The sequence below is a fragment of the Delphinus delphis genome, chromosome 17 (genome assembly GCF_949987515.2).
Source record: "Delphinus delphis chromosome 17, mDelDel1.2, whole genome shotgun sequence".
NCBI classification, from domain to species: Eukaryota; Metazoa; Chordata; class Mammalia; order Artiodactyla; family Delphinidae; genus Delphinus; species Delphinus delphis.
The window spans coordinates 39510633-39526643 of NC_082699.1; the positions used below are offsets into that span (position 1 = coordinate 39510633).

Below are 16011 nucleotides of genomic sequence, written 5' to 3' on the forward strand. Positions count from 1 at the left end.
CGTGGGCCGTCAGCTGTCTCGGAAAGGGGGCGGGGACGCTGGCGCCCAAGACACGAGGGCACATCCGCCGAGAGGACCTAGGTAGTAGGAAATCTCAGAAATGAAGTGGGAAAATTTAAAGCACCGAAAACAAACTTTGCCTAGATTACAGTTTGAACCTGTAGCGTTCACTGCCTTTTACGAAGACAATGAGGCCTATTGATGAGGCTATTTCATTTGCTCGCTGAGAAACTCCCAGGGAACCGGGGAAACCAACCTGCGACCCAGCTTACCCGCAAGCCGTCTCCCAAGGCAACCGGGAGGAGGCGTGGTCTGAGGATAGGTCCCGCCCTCTTTCTCCAACTCAAATAACGATTGGCTTGGAGGCACGGCGGTGGCGCCGGGAGGCGGATCCAGGATCCCCAGCTCTGGCTGGGCCGCGCAGCCATTTTGGACTGTGTGGGTTTCCGGGACGTTTCTAGTGCGTCCTAGGTCTCGGGGGTTCCGCAGATCACAGGCCCAGGGCCCGCGTCCGAGTGTCAGGTTGGAGCCGGGAAACGTCCCAGGGGGTAGCGGCGGCGGGGGCAGGATGAGCGCGGAGGCGGCGGACCGGGAGGCGGCCACCTCCAGCCGGCCCTGCACCCCGCCGCAGACCTGCTGGTTCGAGTTCCTGCTGGAGGAGTCGCTGTTGGAGAAACATCTGCGCAAGCCCTGCCCGGGTAAGCGCGGCGCCTGCAGCTCGAGCGGAGCGGGACCCGGTCACCGGCGCTGCCCTCCCGTCTCTCACCATCCCGCGCCTTCTCGGCCACGAACCTGCGGCTTGGGAGGCGGGGACCGGAGCCGAGCTCTGGCTAGGCCCCCGGCTAAGTGTTAAACACACCAGTGCGGGGGCACTGCTGTGGGAGGCCAAAGAAAGGCGCAAAACAAAGGAGCTTCCGCATCCACCCCCTTTTACTGTTCGGGGTTTTAACACCTGCGAGATGGCCTTGTGAGAGTATTTGGGTTGGGGAGGCTGGCTCGAACCCTCCTCTTGACAGAACCCCGCACAGTTTGGGGAGATGGGGAGAAATCAACGATTCGGGGGCTGATCCTGACCCTAATTAGTTAACTATCTTAGGTTCCTATTTAACTGTTTTATTCCTCAACGAGGAGACTTTACCGACTCTTAATTATATATTTCAAAGTTAAGCTGTAAATCAAAATGAAGAAATCTTTGAAAGCAGAAAAAAACTACAGTTGCAAGATGGTTCTTGTATAATGATGATCATGATTAATATCCCAGTTAATGAGTACTCTCAGGGAAGGTGGAAAACGCCAGGCATTTCTGGAAAGAGGTACTGGCATGAAAAAGTAAGTTCCTTGGATGATATTTTGCTGATAAAGTTCGAATCCGGTTGTGGCTTGTTCAGTCTAATAGACTGGCTTTAGTCTCCTGGTGGAGACTGCTGTGCGAGAAGTTAGTGTACTTCACTTGGGCAGTTTTACCACCTATATTATATTATGTTCTTTTAATTAATTGATTTTGACTAACGTTTGTTGAGTCTTTCTGCGTGCCAGTCACTGTGCTTAATGCTTCATATCTGTTATCTCATTTAATCAGTCTTCATAGTAATCCTGTGAAGTAGGTGGCATTATCCTCTATTTTGCATGACAAACAGGTGCAGAGGTAACTTTATGCAGGCCCCACTAATTAAGCATTAAAACAGTGATTCTAAAGATGACATCTCTTTCCTTTAATTGACATTCGTTGTTTGCTGAACTGGAAATCTATAACCATTATGTTCTTCCCTGTAAAGTGCTTTCTTCTGCAGGAATCTGTTATCCTTTCTTCCTTACACCCTTCCTGATCTTTCCCTTTAATCCCCAGGCACACTTCTTATAAATCATAATCCTTAGTTATTCTACCTACACAACTGTTTGGATTTTTTTTTAACTTTCTTTTTAATTGAAGTATAGTTGATGTACAATGTTTCAGGTGTACAGCAAAGTGATTACGATATATATATATATATATTCCTTTTCAGATACTTTTCCATTATAGGTTATTATAAGATATTGAATATAGTTCCCTGTACTATACGGTAGATCCTTGTTTATTTTATATGTATCTGTCAATCCCAAATTCCTAATTTATCCCTCCCCCCCTTTCCCATTTGGTAACCATAAATTTGTTTTCTTTGTGAGTCTATTTCTGTTTTGTATTTTTTTTTTTTTTTTTTGTGGTATGCGGGCCTCTCACTGTTGTGGCCTCTCCCGTTGCGGAGCACAGGCTCCAGATGCGCAGGCTCAGCGGCCATGGCTCATGGGCCCAGCTGCTCCGTGGCATGTGGGATCTTCCCGGACCTGGGCACGAACCCATGTCCCCTGCATCAGCAGGCAGACTCTCAACCACTGCGCCACCAGGGAAGCCCCTATTTCTGTTTTGTAAATAAGTTCATTTGTATCACTTTTAGATTCCACATAAAATGATGTCATACGACATTTGTCTTTCTCTGTCTGATGTACTTTTCTTAGTATGATAATCTCTAGGTCCATCCATGTTGCTGCAGTGGCATAATTTCATTCTTTTTTATGGCTGAGTAATATTCCAATGTATATATGTACCACATCTTTATCCATTCATCTGTCAGCGGACACTTGGGTTATTTCCATGTCTTGGCTATTGTGAATAGTGCTGCTGTGAACTTATGGGTGCATGTATCTTTTCAAATTAGAGTTTTTGTCTTTTCCAGATATATGCCCAGGAGTGGGATTGCTGGATCATATAGTAACTTTATTTTTAATTTTTTAAGGAACCTCCATACTGTTTTCCATAGCGGCTGCACCAGTTTACATTCCTGTCAATCATGTAGGAGGGTTCCCTTCTTTCCACACCCTCTCCAGCATTTATTATTTGTAGACATTTTGGTGATGGCCATTCTGACTGGTGTGCGGTGATACCTCATTGTAGTTTTGATTTGCATTTCTCTAATAGCGATATGGAGCATCTTTTCACATGCCTGTTGGCCTGTTTGGATTCCTTTGTGGTCAAAAACTAATACAGTGAATCCTTTGGATCTTCATAATTAGAACTTAAGTTCAAGAATTATTTTCTTTTAAATCCTAGATCCTGCACCAGTTCAACTTATAGTCCAGTTTTTGGAACAGGCTTCTAAACCTTCAGTTAATGAACAGAACCAAGTTCAACCTCCACCTGATAACAAGAGAAATCGTATTTTAAAGCTTCTTGCTCTTAAAGTTGCTGCACATTTGAAGTGGGACTTAGACATATTAGAGAAAAGGTATACAAGATTTAAATGAATTTATTTTTAGTACTGTTAGATATCTTGGTTTATTTCAATATGTGTTCTTATAATATTGGCCCTTAAAATGAAAATTATTTTTCTCTGCATTCTTGGTAAAATATGCAAGTAGTTTTCAAAAGGTGTAAGAAAATATTCGACTATTAGATGAATTTAAATAACCTTTTAAAGTATAAACTTGGTGTTATCAATAATGAGCCATTTTATTATTGTTCTTTTCTTTGATGTGCTAAGTAGGAAAGTCCATGCCTAAACAGTTTTAAATGTTCAGTTTACTTTTACATATCTGAAGAATATGAATAAAAATTAATGATGCATGGTACATAATGTATGGATGATTCCTTATTGAATAATTCAGTTTATTTTACTGGGCATAAATCAATCACTGTCTCCCAAACTCTTAAGCTGTCTTATTAGAATCAGTGGTTATTTGTTTACAAATAAATAATTTCAAAGGCGTAGTTATAAAATGATTTGTTTTCATCCCCTTCTCACAAAAAAGAAATACCTTATAGAACATTTGGGAAAATTCAGAAAATAAGAAATAATAGAGGAGGGGAGAGAAGTATTTTTAACATTTTTGTGTGATTTATTTTTAAACAAAATTGTGAACATATCTTATATACTGTTTTGATTTGTTTTATTTCATATAGCAGGATATCATGAACATTTTCCCATTTTGTTTTTTGGAGTTTATTCCATTGTATAGATAATTTATTAACTGTTCCTCCATTGACAGTTTTCTCTAGTTTTTCACTTTTTTTTTTTTTTTTTTTTTACCGGTACCCGGGCCTCTCACTGTTGTGGCCTCTCCCGTTGCGGAGCACAGGCTCAGCAGCCATGGCTCGTGGGCCCAGCCGCTCCGCGGCATGTGGGATCTTCCCGGACCGGGGCACGAACCTGTGTCCCCTGCATCGGCAGGCGGACTCTCAACCATTGTGCCACCAGGGAAGCCCTAGTTTTTCACTTTTATTAATGACAGAGCCTTAAATGTCTATGTCCGTAAACTTTATCTGAATTTCGAGTTACAGCCTTAGTATAGATTGTTAAATTGCTTGGTCAAGTGGTATAAACATTTTTAAAGCACATTATGCATGTTACCAGATTGCATTCCAAGAGAGTTGTATTAGTTTATACTCACACTAGTAGTATTTAAACATTGTTTTTGCACCATATCTTCTATAGCATTAAAATTAGAATTAAAAAAAAAGTTTTATGCTTTAATCTAAGGGGAAACTTATCCATTAATAGATTTGAGGCATATCAACAGGTAGCAGTGTGTACAAAAAAGCATGATGTATGTGTTACACTTGGAAAATTGAGCATTGATTGGCTATTTGATGGTAAGCAATTAAAATTTTTTTAGATGTGAAATTTATACTGTCATTATGTTAGGAGGTAATTTTTTGGAGATATATTCTGAAATACTTGTGGAAAAAATGATTTAATATTGGGAATTTGCTTCACAATAATATGGGAAGGAGGGAAGTGGGTGGAGTGGAGATGAAACAAGATTGGCCATCAGTTGATAACTGTTGAAGCTGGATGATGGGCACATTGGGCTATATTATATTATTCTGTCTACTTTTGTATATGTTTAAATTGTTTTCATAATGAAAGCTTAAAAAATCTTTTTGAATTTGATAGGTATATTTTCATATAAGTTGTTGAAACAGGTTAATAAAATGGTCTGTAGATTTACTCCTTTAACAGTATAATTACTTTGAGTGAAAATACTGAATTGTGTATTTTGTGATTACACAGCTTATATATCTTTTGATTCTTCCTTTTTAAGTTTGTCTGTTCCAGTATTGAATATGTTACTAAATGAACTGCTGTGCATCAGTAAAGTTCCTCCCGGAACAAAGCACATAGACATGGATCTGGCCACTTTACCTCCAACCACTGCCATGGCTATACTTCTCTACAATAGATGGTAAATGTTTTCATAAACCTGAAATGTGTTGGGCAGCCTCTCTTTAATTGCACTCTGACTTCCAGGGATATGCTTTTAAGTTACTCCTTCTACTCTAGGGATCTCTCAGAGGATCTTGGAAACAGTGAATCTGTTGGTGGAGAAAATTTATGACTGCATAGATGAAAAGAATTCTGATAAAGATGTGGATGACTTACAAAGTTTTTATTATATATCAATTAGAATTTCAGATAGTTTTTAAGTTTTCTAAGGAGCACTTGAAAAAAAACTTGAAGTGATATTTACAGTGTGTTAACTTTTGGTTTTTTGGTCTTTTTTACAGGGCAATTAGGACAATTGTTCAAAGTAGTTTTCCTGTCAAACAACCAAAACCTGGACCTCCTCAGTTAAGTGTGTAAGTTGGCCATTTTTTTTTTTCTTAGATTCCATATATATGTGTTAGCATACGGTATTTGTCTTTCTCTCTCTGACTTACTTCACTCTGTATGACAGACTCTAGGTTCATCCACCTCACTACAAATAACTCTATTTCGTTTCTTTTTATGGCTGAGTAATATTCCATTGTATATATTTGCCACATCTTCTTTATCCATTCTTTCGATGATGGGCACTTAGGTTGTTTCCATCTCCTGGCTATTGTAAATAGAGCTGCAATGAACATTTTGGTACATGACTCTTTTTGAATTATGGTTTTCTCAGGGTATATGCCCAGTAGTGGGATTGTTGGGTCATTTGGTAGTTCTATTTGTAGTTTTTTAAGGAAGCTCCATACTGTTCTCCATAGTGGCTGTACCAATTCACATTCCTACCAGCAGTGCAAGAGTGTTTGCTTTTCTCCACCCCCTCTCCAGCATTTATTGTTTCTAGATTTTTTGATGATGGCCATTCTGACCAGTGTGAGATATCTCATTGTAGTTTTGATTTGCATTTCTCTAATGATTAATGATGTTGAGCATTCTTTCATGTGTTTGTTGGCAATCTGTATATCTTCTTTGGAGAAATGTCTATTTAGGTCTTCTGCCCATTTTTGGATTGGTTGTTTGTTTTTTTGTTATTGAGCTGCATGAGCTGCTTATAAATTTAAATTTTGGAGATTAATCCTTTGTCAGTTGCTTCATTTGCAAATATTTTCTCCCATTCTGAGGGTTGTCTTTTTGTCTTGTTTATGGTTTCCTTTGCTGTGCAAAAGCTTTGAAGTTTCATTAGGTCCTATTTGTTTATTTTTGTTTTTATTTCCATTTCTCTAGGAGGTGGGTCAAAAAGGATCTTGCTGTGATTTATGTCATAGAGTGTTCAGCCTATGCTTTCCTCTAAGAGTTTGATAGTTTCTGGCCTTAACCGTTTAGGTCTTTAATCCATTTTGAGCTTATTTTTGTGTATGTTGTTAGGGAGTGTTCTAATCTCATTCTTTTACATGTAGCTGTCCAGTTTTCCCAGCAGCACTTATTGAAGAGGCTTTCCTTTCTCCACTGTACATTCCTGCCTCCTTTATCAAAGATAAGGTGACCATATGTGCGTGGGTTTATCTCTGGACTTTCTATCCTGTTCCATTGGTCTGTCTTTATGCTTTTGTGCCAGTACCATACTGTCTTTATTACTGTAGCTTTGTAGTATAGTCTGAAGTCAGGGAGCCTGATTCCTTCAGCTCCGTTTTTCGTTCTCAAGATTGCTTTGGCTATTGGGAGTCTTTTGTGTTTCCATACAAACTGTGAAATTTTTTGTTCTAGTTCTGTGAAAAATGCCAGTGGTAGTTTCGTAGGGATTGCATGAATCTGTAGATTGCTTTGGGTAGTATAGTCATTTTCACAATGTTGATTCTTCCAATCCAAGAACATGGTATATCTCTCCATCTATTTGTATTATCTTTACTTTCTTTCGTCAGTGTATTATAATTTTCTGCATACAGGTCTTTTGTCTCCTTAGGTAGGTTTATTCCTAGATATTTTATTCTTTTTGTTGCAGTGGTATATGGGAGTGTTTTCTTGATTTCACTTTCAGATTTCTCATCATTAGTGTATAGGAGTGCCAGAGATTTCTGTGCATTAATTTTGTATCCTACTACTTTACCAAATTCATTGATTAGCTCTAGTAGTTTTCTGGTAGCATCTTTAGGATTCTCTGTGTATAGTGTCATGTCATCTGCAAACAGTGACAGCTTTATTTCTTCCTTTCCAATTTGGATTCTTTTTATTTCCTTTTCTTCTCTGATTGCTGTGGCTAAATCTTCCAAAACTGTGTTGAATAAGAGTGGTGAGAGTGGGCAACCTTGTCTTGTTACTGATCTTAGTGGAAAAGCTTTCAGTTTTTCACCATTGAGGACAATGTTGGCTGTGGGTTTGTCATATATGGCCTTTATTATGTTGAGGAAAGTTCCCTCTATGCCTACTTTCTAAAGTAGGTTTTTATCATAAATGGATGTTGAATTCTGTTGAAAGCTTTCTCTGCATCTATTGAGATGATCATATGGTTTTTCTCTTTCAATTTGTTAATATGGTGTATCACGTTGATTGATTGGCGTATATTGAAGAATCCTTGCATTCCCGGAATAAACCCCACTTGATCATGGTGTATGATCCTTTTAATGTGCTGTTGGATTCTGTTTGCTAGTATTTTGTTGAGGATTTTTGCATCTATGTTCATCAGTGATATTGGCTTGTAATTTTCTTTCTTTGTGGCATCCTTGTCTGGTTTTGGTATCAGGGTGATGGTGGCCTCGTAGAATGAGTTTGGGAGTGTTCCTCCCTCTGCTATGTTCTCGAAGAGTTTGAGAAGGATAGGTGTTAGCTCTTCTCTAAATGTTTGATAGAATTCGCCTGTGAAGCCATCTGGTCCTGGGCTTTTGTTTGTTGGAAGATTTTTAATCACAGTTTCAATTTCAGTGCTTGTGATTGGTCTGTTCATATTTTCTATTTCTTCCTGATTCAGTCTTGGCAGGTTGTGCATTTCTAAGAATTTGTCCATTTCTTCCAGGTTGTCCATTTTATTGGTATAGAGTTGCTTGTAGTAATCTCTCATGATCTTTTGTATTTCTGCAGTGTCAGTTGTTACTTCTCCTTTCTCATTTCTAATTCTATTGATTTGAGTCTTCTGCCTTTTATTCTTGATGAGTCTGGCTAATGGTTTATCAATTTTCTCTATCTTCTCAAAGAACCAGCTTTTAGTTTTATTGATCTTTGCTATCATTTCCTTCATTTCTTTTTCATTTATTTCTGATCTGATTTTTATAATTTCTTTCCTTCTGCTAACTTTGGGTTTTTTTTGTTCTTCTTTCTCTAATTGCTTTAGGTGCAAGGTTAGGTTGTTTATTCAAGATGTTTCCTGTTTCTTAAGGTGGGATTGTATTGCTATAAACTTCCCTCTTAGAACTGCTTTTGCTGCATCCCATAGCTTTTGGGTTGTCATGTCTCCATTGTCATTTGTTTCTAGGTATTTTTTGATTTCCTCTTTGATTTCTTCAGTGATCACTTCGTTATTAAATAGTGTATTGTTTAGCCTCCACGTGTTTATAGTTTTTACAGATCTTTTCCTGTAACTGATATGTAGTCTCATAGCGTTGTGTTCGGAAAAGATACTTGATACAATTTCAATTTTCTGAAATTTACCAAGGCTTGCTTTGTGACCCAAGATGTGATCTATCCTGGAGAATGTTCCATGAGCACTTGAGAAAAATGTGTATTCTGTTGTTTTTGGATGGAATGTCCTATAAATACAAATTAAGTCCATCTTGTTTAATGTATCATTTAAAGCTTGTGTTTCCTTATTTATTTTCATTTTCTGTCCATTGGTGAACGTGGGGTGTTAAAGTCCCCTACAATGAATGTGTTACTGTCTATTTCCCCTTTTATGACTGTTAGTATTTGCCTTATGTATTGAGGTGCTCCTATGTTGGGTGCATAAATATTTACAATTGTTATATCTTCTTCTTGGATCGATCCCTTGATCATTATGTAGTGTCCCTCTTTGTCTTTTCTAACAATCTTTATTTTAAAGTCTATTTTGTCTGATATGAGAATTTCTACTCCAGCTTTGTTTTGGTTTCCATTTGCATGGAATATCTTTTTCCATCGCCTTACTTTCGGTCTGTATGTGTCTAGGTCTGAAGTGGGTCTCTTGTAGACAGCATATATATGGGTCTTGTTTTTGTATCCATTCAGCCAGTCTGTGTCTTTTGGTGGGAGCATTTAATCCATTTACATTTAAGGTAATTATTGATATGTATGTTCCTATTCCCATTTTCTTAATTGTTTTGGGTTTGTTATTGTAGGTCTTTTCCTTCTCTTGTGTTTCTTGCCTAGAGAAGTTCCTTTAACATTTGTTGTAAAGCTGGTTTGGTGGTGCTGAACTCTCTCAGCTTTTGCTTGTCTGTAAAGGTCTTAATTTTTCCATCAAATCTGAATGAGATCCTTGCTGGGTAGAGTAATCTTGGTTGTAGGCTTTTCTCCTTCATCACTTTAAATGTGTCCTACCAGTCCCTCCTGGCTTGCAGAGTTTCTGCTGAAAGATCAGCTGTTAACCTTATGGGGATTCCTTTGTGTGTTATTTGTTGTTTTTCCCTTGCTGCTTTTAATATGTTTTCTTTTTATTTAGTTTTTGACAGTTTGATTAATATGTGTCTTGGCGTGTTTCTCCTTGGATTTATCCTGTATGGGATTCTCTGTTCTTCCTGGACTTGATTAACTATTTCCTTTCCCACATTAGGGAAATTTTCAACTATAACCTCTTCAAATATTTTCTCAGTCCCTTTCTTTTTCTCTTCGTCTGGAACCCCTATAATTCGAATGTTGGTGCGTTTAATGTCGTCCCAGAGGTCTCTGAGACCGTCCTCAGTTCTTTTCATTCTTTTTTCTTTATTCTGCTCTGCAGTAGTTATTTCCACTATTTTACTTCCAGGTCACTTATCCGTTCTTCTGCCTCAGTTATTCTGCTATTGATCCCATCTAGAGTATTTTTAATTTCATTTATTGTGTTGTTCATCGTTGCTTGTTTCATCTTTAGTTCTTCTAGGTCCTTGTTAAATGTTTCTTGCATTTTCTCTATTTCCAAGATTTTGGATCATCTTTACTATCATTATTCTGAATTCTTTTTTAGGTAGACTGTGTATTTCCTCTTCATTTTTTAGGTCTGGTGGGTTTTTATCTTGCTCCTTCATCTGCTGTGTGTTTTTCTGTCTTCTCATTTTGCTTATCTTACTGTGTTTGGGGTCTCCTTTTTGCAGGCTGCAGGTTCCTAGTTCTCATTGTTTTTGGTGTCTCTCCCCAGTGGCTAAAGTTGGTTCAGTGGGTTGTGTAGGCTTCGTGGTGGAGGGGACTAGTGCCTGTGTTCTGGTAGATGAGGCTGGATCTTGTCTTTCTGGTGGTATGTTTTGGGGTGTCTGTGGAGTTTTTATGATTTTAGGCAGCCTCTCTGTTAATGGGTGGGGTTGTGTTCCTGTTTTGCTAATTGTTTGGCATAGGGTGTCCAGCACTGTAGCTTGCTGGTTTTTGAGTTAAGCTGGGTTCTGGTGTTGAGATGGAGATCTCTGGGAGATTTTCACCATTTGATATTACGTGGAGCTGGGAGGACTCTTGTGGACCAGTGTCCTGAAGTTGGCTCTCCCACCTCAGAGGCACAGCACTGACTCCTGGCTGCAGCACCAAGAGCCTTTCATCCACATGGCTCAGAATAAAAGGGAGAAAAAGTAGAAAGAAAGGAAGAAAGAAAGAAAGAGAATAAAATAAGATAAAATGAAGTAAGATAAAATAATTAAAATAAAAAATAATTATTAAGAAAAAAAATTAAAAAAATAAAAAACAAAAAGGACGGATAGAACCCTAGGACAAATGGTGAAAGCAAAGCTATACAGACAAAATCTCACACAGAAGCATACGCATACACACTCACAAAAAGAGGAAAACGGGAAAAAATCATAAATCTTGCTCTCAAAGTCCACCTCCTCAATTTGGGATGATTCGTTGTCTATTCATGTATTCCACAGATGCAGGGTACATCAAGTTGATTGTGGAGCTTTAATCCGCTGCTCCTGAGGCTGCTGGGAGAGATTTCCCTTTCTCTTCTTTGTTCACACATCTCCCGGGGCTCAGCTTTGGATTTGGCCCCGCCTCTGCGTGTAGGTCACCGGAGGGCATCTGTTCTTCGCTCAGACAGGACGGGGTTAAAGGAGCCGTTGACTCGGGGGCTCTGGCTCACTCAGGCTGGGGGGAGGGAGGGGTGCGGTTGCGGGGTGAGCCTGCGGTGGCAGAGGCCGGCGGGACGTTGCACCAGCCTGAGGCGTGCCGTGTGTTCTCCCCGGGAAGTTGTCCCTGGATCCCGGGAACCTGGCAGTGGCGGGCTGCACAGGCTCCCCGGAAGCAGGGTGTGGATAGTGACCTGTGCTCGCACACAGGCTTCTTGGTGGTGGCAGCAGCAGCCTTAGCGTCTCATGCCCGTCTCTGGGGTCTGGACTGTTAGCCGCGGCTTGCGCCCGTCTCTGGAGTTCCTTAAAGCAGTGCTCTTAATCCCCTCTCCTCATGCACCAGGAAACAAAAAGGGAAGAAAAAGTCTCTTGCCTCTTCGGCAGGTCCAGACTTTTCCCCCGACTCCCTCCCGGCTAGCTGTGGTGCACTAACCCCCTGCAGGCTGTGTTCACGCCGCCAACCCCAGTCCTCTCCTTGCGCTCCGACCGAAGCCCCATCCTCAGCTAGCAGCCCCACCTGCCCCGGCGGGTGAGCAGACAAGCCTCTCGGGCTGGTGAGTGCCGGTCGGCACCAATCCTCTGTGCGGGAATCTCCCCGCTTTGCCCTCTGCACCCCTGTGGCTGTGCTCTCCTCCGCGGCTTCGAAGCTCCCCCCTCCGCCACCTGCAGTCTCCGCCCGCGAAGGGGCTTCCTAGTGTGTGGAAACCTTTCCTCCTTCACAGCTCCCTCCCACTGGTGCAGGTCCCATCCCTATTCTTTTGTCTCTGTTTTTCCTTTTTTCTTTTGCCCTACCCAGGTATGTGGGGAGTTTCTTGCCTTTTGGGAGGTCTGAGGTCTTCTGCCAGCATTCAGTAGGTGTTCTGTAGGAGTTGTTCCACGTGTAGATGTATTTCTGGTGTATCTGTGGGGAGGAAGGTGATCTCTGGGTCTTACTCCTCTGCCATCTTTCCCCTGTCTCCCTAGCACAGTGTAAATGCCTAAGAAATATCTGATAAGTAAATGAATAAATGGAAGAAATCATTATTTCTAGGCAACATTATTTTGTAATGCTACCTACAAATGTTATCTAAAAATATCATGAGTAGAGGGACCCTGGTGGCGCAGTGGTTAAGAATCCGCCTGCCAGTGCTGGGGACATGGGTTTGAGCTCTGGTCCAGGAAGATCCCACATGTCGTGGAGCAGCTAAACCTGTGCGCCACTACTGAGCCTGAGCCTGAGCAACTACTGAGGCTGCACTCTAGAGCCTGCAAGCCACAACTAGTGAAGTCCGTGGGCCTAGAAGCCTGTGCTCCGCGACAAGAGAAGCCACTGCAATGAAAAGCCCACACGCAGCAACAAAGACCCAGTGCAGCCAAAAATAAAAATAAAGTATATATATCTCATTATTAGAAAATCATTTTCTGGGTAATGTTTTGATGCTTAGCATTTGTGTTATATTTTTGTTTGTTTGCATGTCTGTATAACCATGCAGATGTTTATCTTTTGTTACTTTTTAAACACCAAAAAACTGAGGAAATGAATAAATGAAGAAGTAAAAAAAAAAAATTGAGAGGTTTTTTTTTTAATACAAAGTAAATGAGAAAATAATGGTAAAGGAGCATCAGCATTGAGTTTTTGTTTGTTTTTTAAGCATGAAAAGAAGTAGCATTAAAAACATTTTTATTTAAATTCAACCTCACTTTCCAGAATTATCTTTAAGTTTTGAATTTTCAGTCTTTCAAGTAATGTTTGATACTCTTCAATCATTTCTCTTTTAGTATGAATCAGATGCAACAGGAGAAAGAGCTAACAGAAAATATTTTGAAAGTGGTGAGTATTGGCATCAGTTATACTCTAACCTTTCTGGGACATATTTAGAGCATGTGTAGGTGCTTCTTCTAATCTTAGGGATATAAGAGTTGGCAAGGTCTAGATGCAGTGGCATTTACATTTTTACTTGTTAGAACATAGTTTGATAATATTCTAAATAGTACATTAAAAAAAAATTAATTAATTTTGGCTGTGCTGGGTCTTTGTTGCTGTGCCCGGGCTTTCTCTAGTTGCGGTGAGCAGCGGCTTCTCTTCATTGTGGTGTGCGGGCTTCTTATTGTGGTGGCTTCTCTTTGTTGCAGAGCACGGGCTCTAGGCACACGGGCTTCAGTAGTGGTGGCTCGTGGGCTCTAGGGTGCAGGCTCAGTAGTTGTGGCGCATGGGCTTAGTTGCTCTGCGGCATGTGGGATCTTCCTGGACCAGGGCTCAAACCCGTGTCCCCTGCATTGGCAGGCGGATTCTAACCACTGCGCCACCAGGGAAGGCCCCTGTGTGCAGGATCTTTTAGTTGTGGCATGCAGGATCTTTAGTTGCAGCATGCAAACTCTTAGTTGCGGCATGTGGGATGTAGTTCCCTGACCAGGGATCAAACCCAGGCCCCCTGCACTGGGAGCGTGGAGTCTTAGCCACTGGACCACCAGGGAAGTCCCTCTTTTTTTTTTTTAAGGTAATTTTAACAAATATAATTGCACTCCTGCTATGTTAGAAACATTTTTAAAATAGATTAATACACTAAGCTACTAAGTATCCTGTAAATATTTTTTGGTTAATATAGTCCAGTGCTGCCATTTTTGTATTTTAATAATTTGTTTATTGAACTTTTGTAGCTAAAAGAACAAGCTTCTGATTCTATCTTGGTACTAGAGGCAGCCCTTAAATTAAACAAGGATCTTTATGTCCACACGATGAGAACGCTAGATTTATTGGCCATGGAGCCAGGCGTGGTAAATGGAGAGACTGAGAGTTCCACTGTTGGATTGAAAATCAAAACCGAGGAGATGCAGTGCCAGGTATTTATTTCAGTATTTAATCAACGCATGGCGAATTTTTGGAAAATCTTATTTTTAATTAGAATTTATTTCTGCCCTTGTCCCTTTGATTTTGACTTCAGATGCTATTAAGACTTCGCATTGCATTTAATTTGTGAATTTTATAAGACCTCACTTGAAATTTTTCTAAAAGAAATGCAAGGAAAATTTCATTTGATCTTTTGTCTCTGAACTGGTTTCCCAGTTGTATTTAGGAGGCTGACAATGCATGAATATGTAACTAATTTACAGTTCATTCATATTATTAGAAATCTAATCATACCAAAAAAACAAAACAAAACTAATATTGTACTAGACTTTGAAAAATGTGGGCTACTAGAGAAACACCTAGTTTTTCAAAGATCTTAAGGTTGCCTGCTTTCTGTAACTCTGTGCTGTAATTCCTTTGTTGCTTTCAGTTGTTGTTTGTTGTTAGATATTTTTTGTATTGATGTCTTCTTTTTCCCTGCTGGATTGTAAACTCTTTGAGGTCTCTTTTTTAAATATATTTGCCTCTTTCTCACTTTCCAGCACAGACTCTTGAGTATAATAAAAATTTTAAAATATTTGATGATTGCCTAGAGAGGGCCACTAGCCTTTTACATTCTGTGTTCTTTTTACATTTTATGTTCATTGTGTGAGTTGGCATGACTTCTTTAATCACTATTTCCCAATCCTGAAATGGCAGAAATAGCTCTGACTTTAAAGGGTTTGGAGGTACCTTTTCAGATTAGCTGGTTCTGGAGGTGAAAATAATCCCTTTTCAAGACTTGTTAAGATGGAGTCTTGTACAGTAGGAGGAGGAGTCAAGAGGCATTGACAGTTGGCAACCACTTTAAATGGTCAATTAAACTTCCATGGAGGAGGTTTCTGGTACTGTCATATCTTATACTCACTGAGTCTGTTTAAAAGTCTTGGTAACATGTCTGATTTTCACAATGTAGTGGATGATATGACCTGAAAAAACAGAACTCTTACATAAATGTGCTAGGTAAACCCTATCAAATATTCTTTTAATTACATAGCTGAGCCATAATTTCTGTTTTTTGAATAGCAAATTAGTACTAATACTCATTTCCTGGCATGTTAATGTTTAAAGTGCATTTGCAGTCTTTATGTTACTAAAATTTACCTGACTCAAAAGAAAAATCTTCAATTTTTCCTTAGTTAAACCATAAGTATTACTGTCCTTCAGGGCAGCTTCATTAGCAGATTTGGTTTTTTTTGTTTTGTTTTCATCTATTGACCACATCTTAACTGTAGAATTTAAAGTCGTTTTAATGGCTAGTCAGTATAATTATACTTGAAAGTATCTTTTTGGTATCTTGTACTCTACCTGGAAAGGGAAATTATATGTAACTATAATATGTATGCATATGTATGTGTGTTTATGTGTGTTTAAATCTTTCTCTATTATGTATACACACACATACTATTTTTAAAAATTGCTTTAGCACTCTTTTACCCTAGATGGAAGGAAGCGCTCTAGAATGAAAATTAGCCCAACATTAAATGTGGATTAAATAGTGCAAAGCAGTATTCTAGAGGCTGAGAAGAATTAATCTTGATTTGTTGAACAGGGCAGAATAGCATCTGTAATGCATATCAGTAAAGAGTAGATCAGTCATGAATACCAGAGACTATTACAGCTTAGAGTTCAGAGGGGGAATGAGTATCTGTTGGCTAAGGTTGGTTTGGTGTAAATGGAAATACGGGGTGTGGAATGAAGTTCATTTGTAGATCTGATGTGAATGGGGAATTGAGAAAACTGGTGTGATTGAAAC

At 39.6% G+C, this 16011-nt stretch overlaps 1 protein-coding gene across 2 annotated transcripts in view; it reads left to right on the forward strand.

The window, feature by feature from the left end:
• Positions 1-447: 447 nt before the first annotated feature.
• The window catches only part of INTS8 (integrator complex subunit 8), a 65097-nt gene continuing 49533 nt past the window's right edge, over positions 448-16011 (forward strand). For both annotated transcript variants that reach the window (XM_059994922.1, XM_059994921.1), the window contains exons 1-6: positions 448-698; positions 3086-3260; positions 5077-5217; positions 5540-5611; positions 13148-13199; positions 14027-14209. In XM_059994922.1, coding sequence (XP_059850905.1) covers positions 569-698; positions 3086-3260; positions 5077-5217; positions 5540-5611; positions 13148-13199; positions 14027-14209 — 753 coding nt within the window. In that variant the 5' untranslated portion in view covers positions 448-568. The remainder of the gene's footprint in view (positions 699-3085; positions 3261-5076; positions 5218-5539; positions 5612-13147; positions 13200-14026; positions 14210-16011) is intronic.